Genomic DNA, 23194 nt, shown 5'->3' with positions numbered 1-23194 from the left:
ATCTTTTTCAATCTTTGCACATTGCGTCCTTTCCAAGGAACAATGGGGTTGCTGCTACCTGGAAGAGGACTGATCCTGAGCCTAATTTTCCTCCTGTTAAAGTTGTCAAAAGCTGAAATACCACTCTCAGGTAAAAGCACAAATTCCCTGTTATGAAAGTTTGTGTCTGTGCTTTTAGTAGAACATATGTGGATTGAAGATATAGTTTTTCTATGTAACATATGAATTATCATAAAGGTTTGGGCTATAATATTTAACTTCACTCATAACTTTTCAACTAAGTTATTTTGCTTTTCAAACAACCTTAGTCAGTTACAAAAAATATAATGTAGATAACAAATATTTGTCATATGTCTAAGCTTTCACTTTTATGCATTTAGGTTAGTTTATTTTAAGGTGAAACATTATCCAGAAATTACTAACATTAAAAGTATATAACAAAAATGAATCAATTACAGTTTTTAAATCTTTGATTTATTTTCAATTATTTACATGTGTATTCAGGTGGGGGTATATGCATATGAGCGAATGTACCCTCAGAAGCTAGAAGAGGGAGTCAGATCCTCCCAGAGCAGAGATAATAGGCCTGACACTGGAGCTGGAAACTGATTTGGTCCCACTGCAAGGGTCGTAGTACATAGTAATAACTGTTAAGCCATCTCTGCGGCCCCAGAAACCTCAAATTCTTTCCTGCCCCCCAAAAATTTAATTTAAAATATAGTAACACTGATTTATGAAAATCACTTAGAGTTCAAAATCTTTTTATTCATATTGCCTTCCAATCCAGTGCATTCTAGAATATAAATTATTTTAAGTCATTCATCAGTAGTCTAATGAATATATATTTATAATACCTTGGTAAAACTGCATACAATAGGTTTATCATATATTTCAACAAATTATAGTGGTATTAGTTCTAAAATAATGCAACTGTAAACATGATTTGTGCAATGGTCTATAAATGGTAGAATATAGATAATTTGAGGATTCCCTACCTATAAAAGGCCTTTGAGATGTGCATCTATTAAGGTGAAATTTTTCTTTTGAAGTACTTAAAGTCATTGTGACTAGAAAGCAGGAGAATCACTTGTGATGTGTTTTAAAATCCTCTCTGAATGTCACTCTTAATTACTTTGAATAAGCTTTTTAACAGCACACAATGTCCTGGTAGTCAGGTGAAAGTCCACTCTGTTCTATTCATACCAGATGATTTAGCCCCCTGTTTTTGTATTTTCTTCTACTAAGGAAGTTCACTACCCTGTTTTGTATACACATGCACTGATGTATACATTTACAATTCTTTTCACATTTAGCTGAAACCTTACAACTGGTACAAGCATATCAAAATTCACATTGAACATTTGTGAATATAATATACCTTCACATTGACTACATTCCCACTTTAAAAGAAATGATGTCATGTTTACTGGGGGGGAAGGTGCTGTTTGTTTTGGCTGTATGTGTGTCTGTACACCATGTACATGTGTGGTGCCAAGTGAGGCCTAAAATGGCACTGAATACATGGTGCAAAGGCACACATGCAGGTGCCCTGGAAAAGAGCAAGAGCTTTGAACTGCTGACACAAGGCTCCATTGCCTTTAGATTCTCTTGTATGAGAGTGCAGGTCCAAGTTAAGGATGGGAAAGATGCATGTGGCATTCCAGAGTGCAGCCTCTGACCTCACTCTCTAACAAACACATTCATATTCTGTGGTTTTTCAGTCATTATTCAGTAATAAAGGATGTGAAATTTTGTATCACTTCATGGCAGTTATTATTATTCTGAAAGTCTCTGTTACTTATAAATGGCCATGGTGTAATGTCCTCAGACAATTGTTATAAAATATTAATAGCATGTTTTCATAGCAGCTGAATATTGCCCATTTATTTTGGCACTCTGGAGCACTCGCTAGTAAATGCGACCAAGGCAGGTATCCAATTTGAATGTCAACGAGTCTGGTTTCTCTGTAATTGGCCTAATTATAGAGGAAAGGATTTGTAATGTGGAATATATATTCATACAAACACCCAAAGGTTATTAGCTCCTTTCCCTGAATAATTAGTTATTGCAGAACCTTTACAACCTTAGCAAATTTAAGAAAGAATAATGTTCTAATAAACAAGTTGTTCTCAAGTTATTAGCTGGTATCTGTGAGATTTCTGTTGTTCTCTCTCTCTCTCTCTCTCTCTCTCTCTCTCTCTCTCTCTCTCTCTCTCTCTCTCTCTCTCACACACACACACACACACACACACACACACACTTACCAGTTTTAAATGCAATAGAATTAGAGCAACATGAACTTGCAACAAACTCAATACCCACTCTGTTTAGAAATGGCATTAATCAGAAATAAGGCAACGGCCAATGAGCATGTGGATGCTCTTAGCAATTACTAAAGTGATGATCGACATCTACTAGATAATAACAGAATTTGAGTCACTATGGACAATGTTGTGACAATGGCTTATTTCATTTATTAAACAAAAAGAAAATGAATGCATTTTTTTAATTGAGAACTTTGGGTTATTAAGTCTAAGCTGGGTTTTGACTCTTAAATGTGGCTGGTGGACACTTCAAGATACATTTAAACGATGTGTGAGATCCAAATATTGTGAAAAATAATACCCTAGTGCCTGTTCCTCCGCTCTACACTGCTATTGTCATCTGTGCTGACTGAGATATGTACTAGGACAATTTCTGTTTTCCAACATGGAAGATTACATGAACACTTAGCTGTCCAGCACAGGTGTATTTCATGCGCAAGCACTTATAATCTATATACCCCCAAACCAAAACAGTTTTAATTATGCTTAAAATAGTTGAATCCATAGAATTGAATCAGTTTCTGCCTCTGAACAACTCCAATCAAGACATGATTGACAGACAAATTATGGTTGGCTAGATGGTGATATGCAGATATTTTATCATAGAATGAACCAAATCATTCTGAAACTTCAAGATAAACTGGCAATATAAATGAAAGCTGTCAATGACAAAAATTGAGTGTTCAAGCAAAAATTAGTCTTATATAAGACTTGTGTCCTTTACTATAAGCCTGAAAAAAATAGCTCTTAAACATCAATGACTTTCCCAATTGTAACAATTCTAAGTTTAAGTAGAAGAAAAATTTGATTGTTTGTTGCAAAATGTACAAACATTTGTCAGATATACATTGCTCAAAAATCCTGTATATTTCTAAAGAGTACATAAAAATCTTACATAAGCCAAAATTAAGTAAAATTGTACAATGTAGAAAAATATTTCAGGTTTTAGATTTCATATTGGAGCATTTTAAGAAAATAAAGCAAATCATCTGATTGAAATATATAATTTCCTATTTTTTTTATTTAAATATTTATGGGAAACTGGATTAGTGTTGGGTTAGGGTTAAGGTTATAATAATGCAATTCTTCCTCTAATGTTCGGGGTTTTTCTTGAGGTGCTATTCATTTCAATATATTATGGAATTGACTTTAATATTTTTTAAGTAAATAGATTAAGTTTTAACTTTTGATGTTTTTAATGTTACTTATAGTCCAGTTGAACAGGAGCATTTTGGTTGGCTAGTAATTTTTAAGAAGGCAAAAAAGTCCAGATTGGCCAGTGTCACAAGGTTGCAACTCATGTCTATACCTTTATAGTTTAATTGTAATCAGTAATCACTTCCTTGTCTACAAATTGCATTTTACAAAAGCATTATGTCCAAGTCAGTTAGTACTAATGAGTGATTTGCGTTTTCTTACAAACCAATACTATAAATAAACAATTGTCAGAATTGTACTAAAGAATGATTTAATGTTAGGATTTACTGCTCATCTGCAGTACAGCATTATGTACATCATTATCTGTGATGGTCATCAGCATTCTGATATCTTGTGTTCTCTAATTTTAAGTTGATTAATAATTCAAAGTGGAATAAGAATTCAAGTGGAGAACAAAAAAACAAATCAACTCATGAGCGGGAAATGTCAAATATTTAGGAAGAGTGGAAAAATGTTTTTCTCAAAATGAAGCAATAAATAAAAATCAAATAAACATCTTTTGCAATAAATATGGATTTTTAACAGGTTTAAAGAAGCCATTGATCCTATTTAGCTATGAAATCCACTATAATAATGCACTGGTTGTGAAATAATTTTAGCTTTTATTTAGAGTCAGTCCCATTATAACCATATCTGCAAATTTATCATACACTGATAATCTGATAATAAAAAGTTTGTGATGTGGAGGATACTTAGTGAAACATATTAAGTGGAAAGAGAATAGAAAACAAGCATGCCCTGTAATAGAAGAACTATCAAAAGACACATAGGATATCATTTGGGTGAGTGATGCTAAATTAGTATACTATAATGTTTAAATAGAAACAAGTAAGGTGACAAAGATACATTTTCAAGTGACAGAAACTTGTAGAAAAGATTACAACATGCCAGCATAAATGCAATGCCAATCATTTTTTAAAATAGATGCTTTAAAGTTTCAATAAGTTGGTTTTCTTCTGTTAAAAATTGTCACATATTTCTGTGGTTTATTGAAATTTATATGTGAAGCAACATAAAATGATGGTAAGGAGTGTTTTATCTAGATAAAAATATATGTTACAAAGAAGTCAAATTCTTTGATTAGTCTTTTACTTACTGTCATAGTTTCTCTCCTCAATACTATGGTAGAGTACTGCTAAAAAAGCACCAACCCGAGGGAGGGATATTTCTGGTTCACGATTTGATTGGATGGACTCCACTGTGGCAGGGAAGGCAGTGAGAGGCTGATGTAGTCAGTTCATAGTCAGAGTCAATCCATAGTCAGGAAGTAGAAAGGGATGAATGGTGTTCAGTGGGTTACTCCATTTTCCTCAATTCAGGTCTCCAGGGCCTTGGATGGTGCTGTTCTTTTACATTCTGGATGACTCTTTTTTTTTCCAGTTAACCCTTTAGGAAAATACCCAGATAGATGCTCTCAATCATGTCTCTTGGGTGACCCCAAAGGCAGTCAAGTTGACTCTGAAGATAAACCATCCCACTTACCAGTATAGAAAACACATGTTCTTTAAACATGTGTCAGGTTGAAAACCTCATTACTCAAGTATACTGTATTGACTTTCAGTTCAACAGGTTCCAACAATCGTAAAGCAGTCATATGTGCAAGTGGCTTTTCCCTTTGATGAATATTTTCAAATTGAATGTGAAGCAAAAGGAAACCCTGAACCAAAGTAAGTGTATATTAGTGAATACATATTGGATAGAATTTTAATTTTAATGCTACCTAATGAATCATTAGGTCTAATACAAAGCTGCATGTGACTGAAGCCCTGATTTTCTAAGTAAATGGTAGTTAAGTCTAAATAATTTAAATGTATTTATTTCATACAGGCCACAACAATATGGTTACATTATTATCATGAAAGATTGATACTTGGGCAGAACTTAACTGTGTACTTTTTTCCCTCAAATACAGCTCTAAAATATTTTTCAAAAACTAAAACCTCTTTTTATCTACTAATGTATTTTTAATATTTACAAGGAATTTCTCTGCAGAAAAAAATGAAAAATAAATTTATCATCATTTATAATAGGAAAGACATTGAAATGGAGAACAATAACAGCAAATGTGACAGATCATCATAAAATTATTTTAATGCTATTGTAATACTGACAACATTAATCTGGAAAGTCTATACTTAACATGTTATCAAATATGTCATATAGTTAAAACAGTTAAAAATTCAGATAAAAGGGGATTAACAAAATTCACTTGAGTGTGTATATGCTGTGTTTGTGTGCTTTCTATGCACAGACATACACACAGAGTTTCACCTTCTATGTTTATCTTACATTATGTGCTAAAATATAGTGATTGTCTAATTATATCTCTAATGGAAAACATTTTTAAAATAACTTCAATTTAAAAGAGAATAAGATTACTTTCCACACCTTTTGCTTTTCATGCATTGTCTTAAAAACTTTTAAAATAAGAAATGTCACCAACACTTACGTTGAACTTTACTTTATCATCTAGATTTTCATGGACTAAGGATGATAAGCCTTTTGATCTTTCTGACCCTCGGATAATTGCATCTAACGATTCAGGCACATTCAAGATCCCAAATGAGGGCCACATCTCTCACTTTCAAGGAAAATACCGCTGCTTTGCCTCTAATAGACTAGGAACTGCGATCTCAGAAGAAATAGAGTTCATAGTCCCAGGTAAGTGTTCAGGTAGAGATTGTATTGACGGTTGGTCCCATGAAGTGGTAATTGGACATAAAGGCATCTAAGTCGGTGTATATTACATTTACTGTAAAATTCTCATCTGACTCTTGATATTCACATTCTAGATTTTGTGAGAAAGCAGCATAACCTTCGACCTAACATGGGAAAAGTAACTAGTCTCCATATATGATGATGGGTAAATCTATGGTTAGATAACCGCACCTCAGTTTCAGTAACATATAATCTGGAAACATCTTCATCAACACAAAAACACTCTTTGATAGTGCAGTTTAGTCTAGTTCTGCCAGCTCTCCTGAACTCATAGTCTTCATGAAGGTTTCTCGTGGATAGAGTGATACTATATGCTGCTACACTCAGGTAGTATAAAACATAAGCATATGTCGTTGTTGATAGCCTTTTAAATGCTTTGAGAAAAAGAGTGTAGGCATTCAGCTACTGTCACATGGAGAAATGCCAGCTGGATAATTCCAGTTAGACAGTCATTTCTCTGTAGGAGGGTATAACCAGCCACTGGCAGTGTAGACAATAAGTGGAAGTCATGATGGACTATAAACTTGTTGCAGTAAAAATTGTCATTTTTCTAAAATAATCACTGATTTCTGATTATGGAAGGATTAACATACTCTACCCATGTGCCTGAAATACCCACTCATGTATTTTACCTGACCTATGGTTTCTAACTGCACAGAACGCTGACCCAAAGTTTCACATGGTAAACTCTAACATGGAAAAATACCAGTCAGCCTCCAATAGACAGTTTCTTATTGTAGAATCTTATGAAGGTAAAGAATTCAAGGAATGTTCTAGTCCCGTTAGAATTTGGAGGTTTGCTAGGACTGTAGGGAGGACAAAACTTACAGAAATGTTAAAGAAACAAATAATGGTGAATTCCTTATTTTAAAGTTGAAGGAGAGATAACTGTAAATTGTTGTTTACTTTTTATTACATTCTAGAGCAATGAATATTAAGCAAATTTATACTCTTATAATTAAGGTATGTTCCTTTAAATTTATAATAATCCTGGAAGTACATAAGAACAACTACCTGAATATGTGGTATACAGAAAGAAAAAAAAAATGAAAAAGCAAAAAAGGAAAGATATGAAAAAGATTTGAAATAAGACAAACACAAAAATTAAATCTAAATAATCCCAAATTAAAGATTAGAGTGTGGGGCTGGAGAGATGTCTCAGCGGTTAAGAGCACTGACTGCTCTTCCAGAAGTCCTGAGTTCAAATCCCAGCAACCACATGGTGGCTCACGACCATCTGTAATGGGATCCAATGCCCTCTCCTGGTGTGTCTGAAGTCAGCTACAGTGTACTTATATGCAATAAATAAATAAATCTTTTAATAAAATGATTAGAGTAATAAAATGAAAAGTAATAAATGCTATAAAATATGTAAATTATAATTATATGTAGTAATAATATGAAATATATAAACCCTAAAAATTGTACCTGTTAAACCAACATTTGAAGATTTACTATAAATAAGGTATTTGAATGAATATGCTAATAGCAGTCAAAACTTACTTTGATACTCTAGAAATTAAGTAATAAATCATGTTTGATATTGAAGCAATTATATTTGATGATGGGACACAATAATAATGGAACTGACAAGAATAGATAATTACATCATAATAATATCATTCAAGCAGAACAGAACGTTACTCAGGACATGCGAGACTTAAGTCAGAGAGATGCAAACTGAAGCTGAAGTATTGTATTGGATATCATGTCTAAACTGTAGAATGAACTATTGTGTGTGTGTGAACTACGTGTATGTGAAGAAAAGGCACATTTGCTGATTTCTTGAGCTATAAAGAAAATATGAACAAAATGTAACTGAACTAAAAATCCATTGCAAAAGTTTAATTGAAATCTATCTTTTAACCTATTTGGGAACAACCAGATCAAGAGAAAGTTGTAATTCATTATAATATTCACATCAAAATAAAAAGTTATCTCAATAAAAAATCTATTTTGAAAACTAAATAGTGTATTTCTAACTCACAGGTAAAATAAGAAATGGTAGAGAAAATAGTGAAAAATACTGATTTGAAAAGTTTACCTGATTAGATATACTTGCTCCCATGAGAGCATTATTGAGAGGAATATTCAACATCTTATAAACCAATCAATATGAGAAGAATGAACAATAATGATAAAGACTTATTTTGTAACATAAACATAAGATAAAAATTTATGAGATAAGGTAATAGAAGGTTGATAAGAGTTAAGAATCTTTAGGGTTTAAATGTATATGTGTATAGTATACAATTGGAAAACTAAATCCAACACTGTATAACCTTTACTATGAGACCTATACATCTCACTAAAGAGGAAAATAGGGATTGCCTGGTTGTAGAAGATGGCCAGTTCCAGCTCTGTATTCCCCATTGGTAGGAGAGTTTACTAGGATCAGTTTCATATATTCTAAGGAGTTTCCACTGCAGTAAGTTTCTACGTTGCTCCCCAAGAGCTCCCAACTCTATGCATCTCTCCCAGTACACTCTCCCTATATCTTTCTCAACCCTATCCACACCTGATACCTCCTGTTCCCATCCCCACCCACCCCAAGGCTACCTGCAAAATCTTTTTCCCAGGGAGATGCATGCCTTCTTTCTTGTTGCTTGGGAGCCCACATCTAACAATACCTAACTGATTAGGTACCAGAGGCAGGACAGCGCAGAGACACAAGATAGAATCACAACTGTCAAAAAAAATGTCAATTATTTTCCACCAGCCGATGGGAACAGATGCAGAGACCCACAGCCGAGCACTAAGCAGAGCAGAAGAAGGCGGAAAAGAGGAGCTAGCATGGCTAAGGTCACCGGGGGAACATGGATAACCCCCAGAATCAAAGCATCTTACAGAAACTAAAGCAACAAAAATGTGGATCTGACCTAGGTCACTTGCGTATACCTTATGGCTGTGTACCTTGGTGTTCTTGTTAGATTTGAACGATAAATGAAGTGGAAAGTGTCTCCGACTATTTTGCCTCATCTTCCAACCCTTTTTCTTCTACCAGCCAGCAGTGATGCATTTGTGTTCAGTTGTGATATATCTTGTTCGGCCATGTTCACATGTTCGGCCTGATCATCTTTTTCCCCTTGAAGGGAAACAGAGGAAGAGTAAATCTGGGGGATGGGGTAAGGGAAGGGAAACCGTGGTCAGAATGTAATGTATGATAGAAGAACAAATGAGAGAGAGAGAGAGAGAGAGAGAGAGAGAGAGAGAGAGAGAGAGAGAGAGAGAGAGAGAGAGAGAGAGAGAGAGAGAGAGAGAGAGAGAGAGGCTGAAACAGAGAAAGGAAAACAGGGCCAGAAGAGATGCCGATTCAGTACTGTGCTTGCCATGCAAGCTTTAGAACTGACGGAGCCCCCACCATGAAGAAAGCTGCCACCAGACTGCCTTGTGCCTCTGGTGTCAGTGTTCTATTTTGGAGGAAAAGACAGACAGACCCCTGGAGCTCACAGCCCAGCCACTCTAGTGCAGTGAGATAGCCTGTCTCAAAGCATATGGTAGAGAAATATAGAAGAAGGAACTATATCAATTTTTAAAAAGGGAAAAAAGAGAAGCTCAATAATCTTTACTGCTTGCGCGCGCGCGCACACACACACACACACACACACACACACACACACACACATACACCATATAAACAAAATTTTTGAAATTACTGAGTAATCAACTTTGTGTTTTAGAATTTCAACAGAGTTAAAGTCTATTTATCCTTAATTGACACTGAGTTATTTTGCTCAGAATTCTTATTTGCCTGTTCTTTTATGGCAAATGACCAGATGAATGATAAATATACAGACTAGAAAGCACAGTTTAAAATGGGTGGGAGGGGGAATATTCTCATAGAGGGAGGGGAGGGGGAATGGGAGGGGGACCTGGAAACAGAGATAACAGTTGAAATGTAAATACACAAACTATCCAATAAAAAAGAAAAGAAAATTCTAAAAGTTGAAATATATAGACTTGGCTGATCTGATTTCGAGTTCCAATAAAACCACGAATGAATAGGTAAGTGTGTGGTTTTGCATGGGGTTAGACCAGGTGGATTAACTATGTGGACGTTTAGTAACCCAGAGGCAAACCCTGCTTACTCTAGTGAAGACACTGAAGAAGTTGAGTTTCTCCAACTCAGTCTTTCCCCACACCTTCATCCCTCCTGATTCTCCTCACCTTTTTCTTTTTCTTCTTTATGCCCTTTCTTTGCCCTCCCTTTCTTGCTCCCTCTCCCTCTCTCTCTCTGCACCTCTTTCACTTTCCCCTCCTTCTCATTGCCGTTTCTCCCGCCTTCATTTTCTTCCTTCCTTCCCCACTGCAACACTGGCTTCTATGAAACACTTCCTAAAGGACCTACACTGTCTTCCATCTGACATTCTACATCCTCACAGTGTAGCTTAATTCTTCTACATGTTCTAGATGCATTTATGAATTAACTGTTATGAGGAAAATATCTTAATATATTCTGAAATGATAAATAAATTTTCAAAATTAGAGAGCATGTATTTATTGCTTTAATCGGTAGCTTTTATTCAGTTTGAAATAATGAAACCCGAGGCTTTAACGTACTCCAAATTTAAAAGAGAAAATAAAATGAACTGGTTAGTGGAGGTAAGAATCCACCAATCTGGGCCTGTATGGGTTTCAGCTTCATTCCTCTGATAGGTATATGTGGTATGGTACCTTTCTTCCTTCTTCCCTCTCCTCTCCTCTCTTCTCCTCTCCTCTCCTCTCCTCTCCTCTCCTCTTCTCTTCTCTTCTCTCTGGTCTTTTCCACCCTCCATTCTCTCCCCTACCTCCCCTCTGATGTCCTCATTCATTCATGTCTTTTCATCAGTATTAGCTTCAGTTCAGAGGTTTGTGTTGTTGTTAAACTCACTAAGTTTACAAGTGGAGAAAACACAACACTGTAACAACAAAAGTGAAGGGTCCAAGAGTCTCTCTTTAGTTTCCTCTTTCCTTTATCATAGGTTCTTTTGTCCCCACTTTCTTAAAGATTCCCACACTTAAGATCCCACATTGTTTATTTATTTTCTTGGCCAGGTATATGCAATTCTGTTTTTGCTTAACAGGAATTATTTTGGGCACTAGCATCTATGTGTTTTCTTTATATGTATATATTTATTTGTACATGTATATAGTGCACGTATGTGGCAAATTTAACAATTGACTTACAGTGGAACATACTGTTTCAAAGGCTTGGCTTTTGTATCACAGGGAGAGTTTGTTCTAGGGTCAGTTATGACTGGCAGTAACTTGACAGCACAGATTCAGGTTGCCCCAAATTCCACATTCTAGCTTGCCAAAAGTTCATGACATTATTTATAGCAAAGAAAGTCATAAATCAAAAATAAACTTTAAAAATATGCTAGTGGGCATATCAGAAAGATAGATTAAAGTTCAGTGAGGAAATCTCTGCTACAAGCATCAGATGCTGTCTGATGATGACATTCATAATCTTTGGTTTGAAGAAAGATAAGGATCTTTTTGCATAACTTACACAAATGTTCCTGATAATCACAAAGGTGCTAGAGGAAACACAGAATTGGAGGATAAAGTGGTGTAGCTCTGGACTTGCAATGCCCCCCTCTCCAAAGTTCTGAAGTTCTAGTAAGCCATTCTTTCAGAAACTTTAGCATACTTTTAACTTCTTTTTGAGGGGAGGATTCAGTGTATAATATGATTAAATTATCATATAATCATTCAAAATATTTTTCAGAAGCATAGAATCAGGAATACTAGAAGTTAGAAAAGTAAATCTTACAAAAATGCATATGGTATGATTTTACTTCAGTTTAAAGTTTTTAAACACACATGAGACATTGATTAAGAATATAATTTTGCTTGGGAAATTTTTAATGAAAAACAAAAAAAAATACTAAACGTTAATGGAGGGGTACATGCAGGAGTCAGCATCCGGAAGATAGTACTGTTCTCGGTTGAGTGGACAATATTTAAAGGATTTCCATTGTCTTTCTGTCTTCCTTTGTAGCATCTAAATTAATTTCACTAATGATCTCTTTATGTATTCAAAGCAAAGCCATGTAGCAGGGTAATCCTGCTGAACGGGCTCCTGGATTGAGGTGATCAGCAAAAGTAATGGGTAGAACAATGACACATATATTTCAGAACTGCATTTAAATGTTACAATTTAAAATGACATTTGGCTATAAATGTCTATAAATGTTGGATCAGAGAGTATTGCCAAAAACTCTGTGCCTGAGCTTCATGTAAACATTTAATATAGATACAGCTATCTCTTATCTTGGCTTCTGCTCCAATGGATCCAGAAAACCTCAGAAAGAATCTATTCAAAATTAAAATTTGCATTTACATTTTTCCAAACATGTAGTTATTCTTTGCTGAAGACTATGTGTGTGTTTTCATATATCTAATGTTGCTATTATACACATTTTAACTAAATAAGGTTAGAAATATAGGATGAAAGACAGTAAATGTACATTGTAAAAGACAAGGCATTTGGGTAATCCTTAACCTGAATTTGAGTGGTTGCTACGGAAACGAAGGACGAGGCAGTAGCTATACCTACTGCAGAAAAAGAAATGGGACAGTTGCATGGAAGATATAACAATTAATAGGTTTTGAAAATATTTTCTGTTATTAACTAGGCATTATCAGTGACATCATTATTTTATGAAGATAATTTAGGCCACAATACAGCAGTGTTGCAGTTAAGTGATAGTGGATCAAAGATCAGCGCTTTCATGTAGGTAATTGTTCTCTTTCTCAGCTACTGTAGAATGAATAAAATGCATTAGATGTCTCACACATTGTTCCAGGCTGTTGTGAAAATACTTCATGATCCAGTTCCCATTCTGGTTCTTTGGAGTTCATGAATAAGAGCATTTTAAGAATATTCATTTAACAGATCTTAAGATCTAAAGAGTTCTCTTTATTTTTATATTTATAGAAACTGGGTGGTTCTAGTTTTAGAGATTTTATCTCTCAGTTATCAAGTTGTTACCTAGTATAATGGAAAGTTTTTTTTTAATTTCTAATGCTTAGATTTATTATGATTATTTTTATAATATCCTAGTTGAGATAGGTAGGGAAAGGATAAAAGAAACAGCCCAAAAAATAGATTCACTGCATCCATTATGAATGCAGACTAAGTCCAATAACTAAATGAGATATCTATGGCACTGGGTTTTTGTCAGTGAATTAGTCACCAAGCCATAATTAGGCTCTTTCCTTATGCTAGCGCTAGCCATTTTCCTAGTTGTACTCATCAGATTTCCAGCACTGTGACAAAACCCCTGAGATAACCAATTTACAAAATGCAAAAGGTTAATTTGGTTCACAGTTTTCTTTGCCCAGCCATGATGGGTTGTCACTATTGCTTTGAGCTAGCATTATAGGAATAATTTGTGATAAGAACCTGTGGGAGAGTAAACCCTGCCTGCTTTGTGAACTAGGGAGCAAGGAGCAAGAATGACAGTCCTGCATTTCCCTTGAAGATCACGTTCCCATAACCTGAAGACTAAGAATTAGAGACCATGGAGACTTAGAATTGAACAGTGGACATATGGCGATATTTCCCCACAACTCAGCATTAGTAATCGGGGATAGTATTAAAAACACACTAAAATTGGCTTTATCCCTTGACTACTGTGACTAGGGTGTTTGTGTGTGTGTGTGTGTGTGTGTGTGTGTGTGTGTGTGTGTGTGTGTAGATAAAAATGCTTTTCTTATACTTTTTCATCACTGAAGATATAAACGCCTATACTTTGGCTCTCTAATACTAATCATCCTTCAGGTTGCTGATGAACTTTATCCAAGTATGTTCCTGTACTATACTGAATATATATCACCTATACTGAATTTCTGCTTTAATTAAAAAAATTAAGATATCAAATTTACATATGATTCAAGCATTTTAAATGTAAAATCATTATCTAATAGAATAGTTCCAATTTATTCTTCAGTTAGTCCTAGAGGAACCCTTAGATCAGTGAGTGGTTCTCAATCTCCTTAATACTTTGACACTTTAATACATTTCTTTATGTTGTGGTGATGACAATCATAAAATTATTTTTTGGTACTTTATATCTTTAATTTTGTAATTATGAATCATAATGTAAATATCTGTTAGGTAGGTGAGCTATCTGACATGTGACGCCAGGGTGGGTCATGACACATCGGTTGAGAACTACTGTTCCAGATAAAATATTTTTTGTCAGATATTTTCTTATTTAAGTAAGAAGAGTGTTTTTTTCTGAACATGGAGAGAATGTAGTGAGGTATTTTCAAACCTTGCTGGCAGTACCTAAAGTTGCAAGGCTCCAGCAAAGAGTTTCCGTTTCTAGGTTAGCTGTAACTTGAATCAAATGGGTAAGTTAGTTTTTGTTCAACATACCTCTGGGAAAGGTTTTTCATAGAAACCTTATGACTTCAAGAAACCATTCATGAACTCACATTCTTAAGTAAGCACTATATATTGATCCACTGTGCAGAACAATAGACACAAAGAGGATCCTTCAGAGAACCGTGAAGAGGAGGACATTGTCAGCTGCATTACTGCAAATAGATCTGTAGCATCATTGCATACATAAAAGGTTGACTTCCTCTAGACGATGATAATAAGATTTCTGGACATGCTTGAAGCCCCACTTAAGTACACAGGGATGAATGCGTGCGTACTGATTCCTTTATAGTAAGACTACACAGAGTCAAGCCCACATGACTGAGGTTCTGTGATGATGGGAAGATCGTTGGAAATGTAAGACAAAGGAGTAGAATTGTCTAACATGAGCATGAGCTGTTGCTTAAGACTAACCATGTTGTATCTTTCTTCAATAAATAATGCTATAGGTCAATCAAAACCAATCAGTCACTTTCAGGGTTGTTCAAAAGTAGCCATTTCTTTGTGAGTTAATTGTCTCCATGACTGCTATTATTTTGTTAAATTTAATTTAATATTGTACTCATTTGTTTTCTTGATACACTTGATACAACCTAGAATCATCTGGGAAAAAAGAACTTCAACTGAGCAAGTGCCTAGGTCATATTGGCCTGTGGCCATGTCTGTGAAACATTGTTTTGAATGGTGATTGATGCAGAGAGGTGTATTCCTACTGTGGGCAGCACCACAGGTAGCCAGGTCTAGGCTATAAGAGAAAGCCAGCAGAGCATGAGCCAGAGATAAGCCAATCAATAGCATCCCTCCATAATCTCCACTTCACGTCCTGCTTGACTTCCTGTTCACACTTCTTTCAATAACAGATTCTGACCTGAATGTAGAAGCCCAAGAAACTCTCTTCACCAAATTGTTCATATTGATGTTTTTATAGTAACATAAAGCAAACGATAACATTTATCATATGCATAAAAGTGGTCTTGCTCTCCATAGAGAAGACTAGAAATTTAGGGTCATCAAATAATAATGAAAAGATCCATATTAATTAATTTTTCTCTAATATTCCTAATATTCCTCTGAGACCTTAAATTAGGAGATACATAAGCTTCCCTGTTTCCTGATACTTGTTTCATTAGTAACAATTTCTTTGAAGATTTGCAGTGTGTGTTTAAGTGTTTAGTAGACTTGTGAATTGTCTTTTCTTTTTCTTTATATGATGGATGGATTAGATGCCCACTGAACTAACTACTTGGAAATGGCATTTCATAATGTAGACTTAATTAATGTAAGGATTCTAGTACTTCCCTGGCTGTATTATCTGTCTGAATCATTATACTTTTATACACACTTTGAGAGAACAGATTTCCAACTAATGATTCATATATCTTATTAATTTTCTACTTTCAAGCAAGCTGGATGCTCACATTAAGCACAACATTTTCCCCATATGAGATAGAGAATCATATACCCTTTCATTTTTCTCATGTGTGCTTCTCCACCCATGTTGTCCTTTGGTTCTGATTGTAAACAGATTCATTAAAGTGCAAGCGTACTGCTAACTTTCATACTAGTGCACACTGGTTCTCAGTCAGGAAAGTGGTAATAAATAACAGGTTTGAGTATGTAACACATTTATTAATTTTGCATATGGGTAAGGACTACTTTCTGTCAATCAATGCCAGGCATTAGCTGGCATATTATTTTACCCTTGACATGTTAACAGTGAAGGTATGAAACAACTTTCCTCTCTAAGATGTCATGCTACCTGTAATAAATGCATGTTTCAAGGATGACTAGAATTCATATATCCAGCCATGTCAAATAACAAAATATTGCAGGAATGTGAGGACCCAGAGGAAACCACCAATGGCTGAAAGGATAAAGAAATTGAAGCTTCCCTCCCCTGCATCTGTGTTCCTCTAACAGTCCATCCCCCCTAGAATGCTCACCATAGAAAAGTCCTTGAATTTGGACAAAACGCAATTCCTTGTAAACAGCTAGAAAATGACTATGACAAAATGTCAGCAAATTATCCCCGAAGCCTGAGGGTGGGGCTGGGAACAAAGGACTTCACAATAATACAGAGAAAATGGACAGAAGTTCTCATTATAAATCTTGTAATGACTGGCCAGACATGTGCAAAATTGAGATTAAAAAAGAAGATACTTCACTTTCCTAAAAATACAGTAATTGCTTATGAATCGCTGCTTAAACATAAAAAAGTAGAAAACTCATTTAAAAGTCCCAGAAGGCCAGGGCTGTTTGGTAGATGTCATCCTCCAACCATCATCTAGAATCAGAACGTGTGTGATTCCACAGTGCATGTCTGAAAATTCCCCAGAAAAAATGTAAGGCAGCCATATAACGTTCAGGAAAAATACAGCTTGAATATTCATACATATGTAATTTTTATATGAAACACTGCTGTTGGCTGCCAGTCCTTGCAGTTCTGACTTGTATTCTTCTCATACTTGCTCCTTGGGGAAACCATTCCAGTGTGAGGAGGAGACAATAGGATGAAATATTGGCAACCTCCCATTCCAGTATTGTTTTCACTTCATTTAAAGGGAACTTAATGGATTGATCCCAAGGTGGAAGTTCTTTTTGAAACTTGGAGTGATCAAATTTGTTCTTCCTTGTCTGTTTCCCACTGCTTCCTGTGTGCTCTGATATTTCTGTTTGGTTGTTTAGCATAGCAAGTGACCTGAATAGGGTATTTTCCAGTAATATTCAAAGAGTTGGCAATAAAGCCAGGGGTAGGCAACATCAGACTAAAAGAAGAAATCACAGTGTTTGGAGAAAGATGATTTTATGTCTGTGGGAAATAAAATGAGCAAATCCTGTGGTTTGCAATGCATCTCAGAGAAACATGCATGGCACCGAGCAGCAATATCTTGGTTCAGAAATATCTTTCAATGATTCACTTTTTTACATTGGGGGTGGGGGTAGGGGGGTCAGGCTCTGGCTCAGAGAACAACTTCAGAAATCAGTTTTATTCTTCTATCAAACGTATTCCAGGGAATGAATTCAAGTTGTCAGGCTTACCCAATGAACCATATAACATGTTCACAAATTATCTTGGAAGTATACAAAAACTCATGCAAATTTTTTTCTCTAATGAAAACAAATTCTTTTCACAATCACTGTATCTCCTATTTTTTTATTTCTCTACCCCCTCTAGTTTCCCTATGTTCTCTCCTCTCCTGGATACACAATCTTTCTCCTTTGTAATAAATAATGTAATTATTAGCTAAAAAAAAGAAAACAACAAAAACAAAAACAGGCTGGTAATAGATAACAACCAAACATGACAAAATAAAGTATAACAAGATAAAGCAAAACCTATCATATAAAAGTTGGGCACAGCAACACCACAGGATTAAGAGTCCTTAGCACAGGGACAAGAATGTGTGCCATACTCATTCTCATATTGAAGAATCTTATAAAAACATAGGTATATGACACACACAGAAAAGAACCAGGTGCAGACTAATGTAGCCCCAGTGATTGCTGCCAAACTCCTTCTGATCTAATATGAACATTGATTTGTTGACTCAGATGGTTTTGTTCTCCTGATAGCCTCCTCATTTCCTCTGGCCCGTACAATTCTTCCTGTCTCCTCTTCCACAGGATTCTCTGATCTCTGAGAGAAGAGATTTGATGGAGACCTCTCTTTAAGACTTTCTTTATATATAATGTCTGGCTATGGGTCTCTGCATATTTTCCCAGCTCCTGGTGGAGTAAGCCTTGCCGATGATGACTGGAACAGGCAGTGATCTATGAGTAGAGCAGAATATCATTAGAAATCATTTTAATGAGATTGGAGGAAGATGATTTCATGTGTGTGGGAACTAAGATGAACAAAACCCATGGTTTTCATTGCATCTCAGAAAAACATTTACAAGTGTTTCCATTCCTTATTCATAGCACATAGCAACAATATTTTTATTCAGGATTTTAGAACAATAGTATTTGGTGTTACCCTAAATCTCTAGGATGTCTAGTCCCTGCTTCACAATTACACAAATAATATTGAGTATGAGTTACTTCTGAAGTGGGCATTAGCTATAATCAGACATTGGTTGGCTATTCTCACAAGTTCTGTGCCAATGTTGTCCTAGTATGTTTAGCAGGCAGAACCCGTTGTAGGTCATCAGTTTTGTTCTTTAGTTGCTTTCCACAATTCTCTTTTGGAAGCCTGCAGAGTACCTCCTCACACAAAAGAAACTAGAATATAGGCATTTTGTGTAGGCACAAGCTCCACTACTACATGATAATTAAATGAAGTAGGCATTATCCTTGGCAAGGGGGCCTCTCTGTCATTTTCCAGAGAACAATATTTTAGCTTAGCAAAAGCCTGAGTTGTTTTACCTTAAGATGAAATCAAGCTGGTTCACCAATATCTTTCTTTAGTTAAGGGTAACTTCCTTTAATTATTTTGTTGAAAATGTTTTATGGGCCTTTGAGCTGGAAACCTTCCTCTTTTACTATTCCTCATATTTTTAGCTTTTGTCTCTTCATGGTATTCCAGAGTTCCTATATGTTTTGTGTCAAGAGTTTTTTTAGATTAATATTTTTTATCTCTACTGCCTGACTTTCTTTCTACCATATCTTGCATTATGTTGGAAATATTTTTCTCTAAAACTTCTGTTCAAAATCCTGAGGTTTTTCTCTTCAGAATTCCCTTTGTTTATGTTTTCTTTATTGATTTTATTTCTATTTTTATGTCTTGAAAAGGTTTATTCATTTTCTTCAACCATTTGCTTGTGGGTTGTGTTTTTAGTTTTTGTTTGTTGATGTTGCTGTTGTTTTTATTTCTGTAAGGGGTTTATTGATTTATTCATTTCTACCAGTATTTTGTTTCCATGTCTTTCTTTAAGGAATATATTTAGTCATATCCTCAAACTTTGTGTTTTTCTAGATTTCTTTAAGGGACTTACTAATGTCCTCTTTAAGGATCTCTATTGTAGTCATGTAGTTAGTTTATGATATTTTACATGTGTTTCAGCTTTGCTGAAATATTCATGGCCTAATGTGGCAGGGTACCTGAGCTCTAGTGGAGACATATTGCTTTGGCTGGTCGTGATAGTGTTTTTATGCTGTTGTCTAGGCATCTAGATCTAGGATGATTATAGGTCTAGCTGATTTCTGAATTTGTCTTAGTTGGGTATGTATCTGGTTTCTTGTCTTCTGTTTCCTCCCTGGATTTTCAGTGAGTATGATGGCACATATTTATTGTTTTTCTGTCCTGCTCAGATGTTATATGCACAGGACATGGCTGTTGGTGTTGGAGGTTGCGGTACTGGGTGAGTTTAGAGAAGGAAGGTTGGAGTAGAAGATATTGTGATTCCTTGGAGATGGGATCAGATAAAAAAGGGAAACCAAAACAAGTAGCCTACTAAAGAGCTGGAGGTGAACCTGGGGTCCGGATCTCAGGAGTTATAGAAGAGTTATGGATTTGCCTTCAGTCTTCAGCCTAGTGGCCCTAGGCTTAGCATGACATGCCTTCCAGAGTTCCAGTCTAGGACAAAGCAAGGAGTTGGGGGAAGAAGATTTGAAGGAGAAGATCTGTGGGATCCATAGGAGATGAGAGAAGGGAAGAAGCAACTGTTTTCTGCTTCAGAGCCAGGGGATTGGAATGGGAGAACCCAAGGGAGAAGAGAAGGTCTTCAGGAAGCCCTATCATGCCAGATTCTGTATTTTCTTCTGTAGGGTAGATGGGGGAACAACACCATGGGATTCTCAATTTCCTAGTTGCTCATGTTTTTTTATAAGAAGAGAAAAGCCATTAGTTATTTGTAACATAGACCATATTAAGGTTACATTACAAGTAAATGTTTCACGGTGATCATTTTAACAGGTGTTCCAAAGTTTCCAAAAGAAAAGATTGAACCCATTGATGTAGAAGAAGGGGATTCCATTGTCCTACCCTGCAACCCTCCCAAGGGCCTTCCACCTTTGCACATCTATTGGATGAATATTGGTAAGTAGTATTCTGTTCCATCAACCAAGATCACTTTAATTCAATGAACTATGTATATGACATAGTGAAACCAATGAAAGCAACCATTCATATATGATTGATTATCCGGTAGCATGAAATAGACTTCAAATTAAATATGTTCATAATTCTACTCTTACTCCTAAGCACAACTGGAGTGTCTATGTGAAGGCAACAGAAGATCATCATATCTCTTGACTGTACAGTATTTGAAGAGGAGGAGAGTAGTCGTATGTTAAAGCATGCTGGCAAAAAAACAAAAAACAAAAAACAAAAAACAAAAAAACTGTCTTCTGCAGTCTTTACCTTTGGCACAAAGGCTTGGTCAGTGTTGAAGTAATTTGGGTTATATTTTTGGTTTAGTATTAATATTTCAACTTAATTTTTACTGCTAAAATCAATGACCTACAAAATGTTCATGGTAGTCTTTGTGTTTACTTTTCTTGCTTTGGTGATTTCTAACATAAAGCCTCTTCTTGAAAAGCCTATTCTATCACATAATTTCTCGCTGACCTCTGGATGTTTTCTCACTGCATTACATAAGAAAATAATATCTATGAAGTATCTAAAGGAGAAAGGGTGAAGCCGCTTTGGCTGCAACCAAAATAAAAAGCTTTAGCACATCTTAGAAGTACATAGCTGCACCCAATGCAGGGTGATCAATGATGCAGGCATCAATTTTGAGGAACCCAGTTTAAAGAAAGAATCATCCATAGAAAATAAGAGCTGAGCATGGGGTCCCCAATGGAGGAGTTAGAGAAAGGACTGAAGAATATGAAGGAGTTTGCAACCCCATAGGAAAAACAACAATATCAACTAACTAGAATGTGCAGAACTTTCAGGGACTACGCCACCAATAAAAAAAAATACACATGAAGGGACTTATGGCTTCAGCCACATATATAGCACAGGAGAGCCTTGTCGGACTTCAATGGGAGTAGAGGCCCTTGGTCATGGGAAGGCTCCATTCCCCAGAGTGTGGGAATGCCAAGGCATGGAGGCAGGAGTGGGTAGGTAGGTGGGGGAGCACCCTCATAAAAGCAGGGGGAGGGAGGATAGGATAAGGGGTTCCAGATAGGAAACCAGGAAAGGGGATAACATTTCAAATGTAAGTAAATAAAATATACAATAAAAAGAGAAGTAATTGGTATGTGAACTGAACACTTTTTAGATAAGCAAAAGTAAAGAAAGAGACCAGTTGATAAGGAGAGATGACTATCAGACTGGCAGTCTGTCAGTGAGATACCCAGCCTCCCAATGATTTCAATGTTGCTTTTTTTTCTGACTGCTTGCCCACAGCAGGAAGAGCAGACAGGAAACATCACAATACAAATCACATAAAAGAAATAACAATGAAACAGTCTGATGCAGCACCTTAAGGAGAGGGATGCCATCTCAGTGACAAGTTGTGTTTTCTCCTTTGCAGAATTAGAACACATTGAACAAAATGAAAGAGTGTACATGAGCCAAAAAGGAGATCTATACTTTGCAAATGTGGAAGAAAAAGACAGTCGAAATGATTACTGTTGTTTCGCTGCATTTCCAAAATTAAGAACGATTGTACAAAAGATGCCAATGAAACTAACTGTGAATAGTTGTAAGTCCAAATAATTCATTCTTCTTTCAGTCATGCTGAATGCAAATCTGTGTGTCATTTCATTCTTCCCTCTGAAGCCATGTAAAGCTGGTTGGTACTTTCCATCATTGTTTCAGTTTAACTCTAGAGATTTCAGACAGATGATCTAGAGACATCTGCAGCTGCAGATCCACAGTAGCTTGTCTCTGGCAGCCAGAAAACCAAATCTCAATTCACAGTACAAATGTGTTTTCATTTCATGTCTGCAGGATCTACTCATTTTCAGTGATCTTTTAAAGCACAAACTGTGCACGGGCTCACCATGACCTTGGATAAATCAGCAGGCTGAAAATGAAGGGGACCAAAATTGAGTCAAAGGAAAATTGCCATTTATATTCTTTTTCTTTTTAAACCACATCAAGGTTTCTTTGTTCTTCCCAAATTGGCAAAGTTATCTGAATTGATTTTCTGTGTCCTTCTCCATGCTGTAAATGCATATCTGGGTTCCCAAAAGGGAAGGAGTAATTAGTGAGAGACAACATCATAAGATTCAAAGTCAAAGGATAAGCCCAGTAACTCTCAGACTTAGTAATTGACCTTGGTAAACCAGAAGGTTGGCATGATCATTTCATTGTCTAATTTGTTCCATTATTTGTGTGCATATGATGTGTGGGGTCTATTTTATGAAGCCTTTAAGTAGCCTGAATATATATATATATATATATATATATATATATATATATATATATATATATATATATTCCATAGACAGTACTCAAATGGGCATGGCTATATTTCATCTTGTAATTTTTTTCAGAAAAACATGGATTTTCATACTTTATTGATCAGCATCTACCATTATGTTTGTATTAGTTTCTCCATCTTTTTTATTTCAGTAAAGCATGCTAATGATTCAAGTTCATCCACAAAAATTAGTTCCCAGGGTAAGTTGGCCATATATAGAATTTGAGCATATAGTTTTAGCTTTA

General features: G+C 35.7%; 1 protein-coding gene across 3 annotated transcripts in view; it reads left to right on the top strand.

Annotated features, from left to right (window-relative positions):
* Positions 1-42: 42 nt before the first annotated feature.
* The window catches only part of CHL1 (cell adhesion molecule L1 like), a gene marked incomplete at both ends in the record, with an annotated part of 83898 nt that continues 60746 nt past the window's right edge, over positions 43-23194 (top strand). For 2 of the 3 annotated variants that reach the window (XM_080914184.1, XM_080914182.1), the window contains 6 exons: positions 43-130; positions 5104-5209; positions 6016-6203; positions 20489-20611; positions 22056-22226; positions 23102-23149. In XM_080914184.1, coding sequence (XP_080770310.1) covers positions 43-130; positions 5104-5209; positions 6016-6203; positions 20489-20611; positions 22056-22226; positions 23102-23149 — 724 coding nt within the window. The remainder of the gene's footprint in view (positions 131-5103; positions 5210-6015; positions 6204-20488; positions 20612-22055; positions 22227-23101; positions 23150-23194) is intronic. The other variant, XM_080914183.1, reaches the window with a different exon arrangement.

This window comes from Micromys minutus (genome assembly GCF_963924665.1).
Source record: "Micromys minutus genome assembly, chromosome: 3".
Taxonomy (NCBI): Eukaryota; Metazoa; Chordata; class Mammalia; order Rodentia; family Muridae; genus Micromys; species Micromys minutus.
The sequence above is the reverse complement of the archived record's forward strand: the minus strand, read 5'-3'. Positions and strand labels throughout refer to the sequence as shown.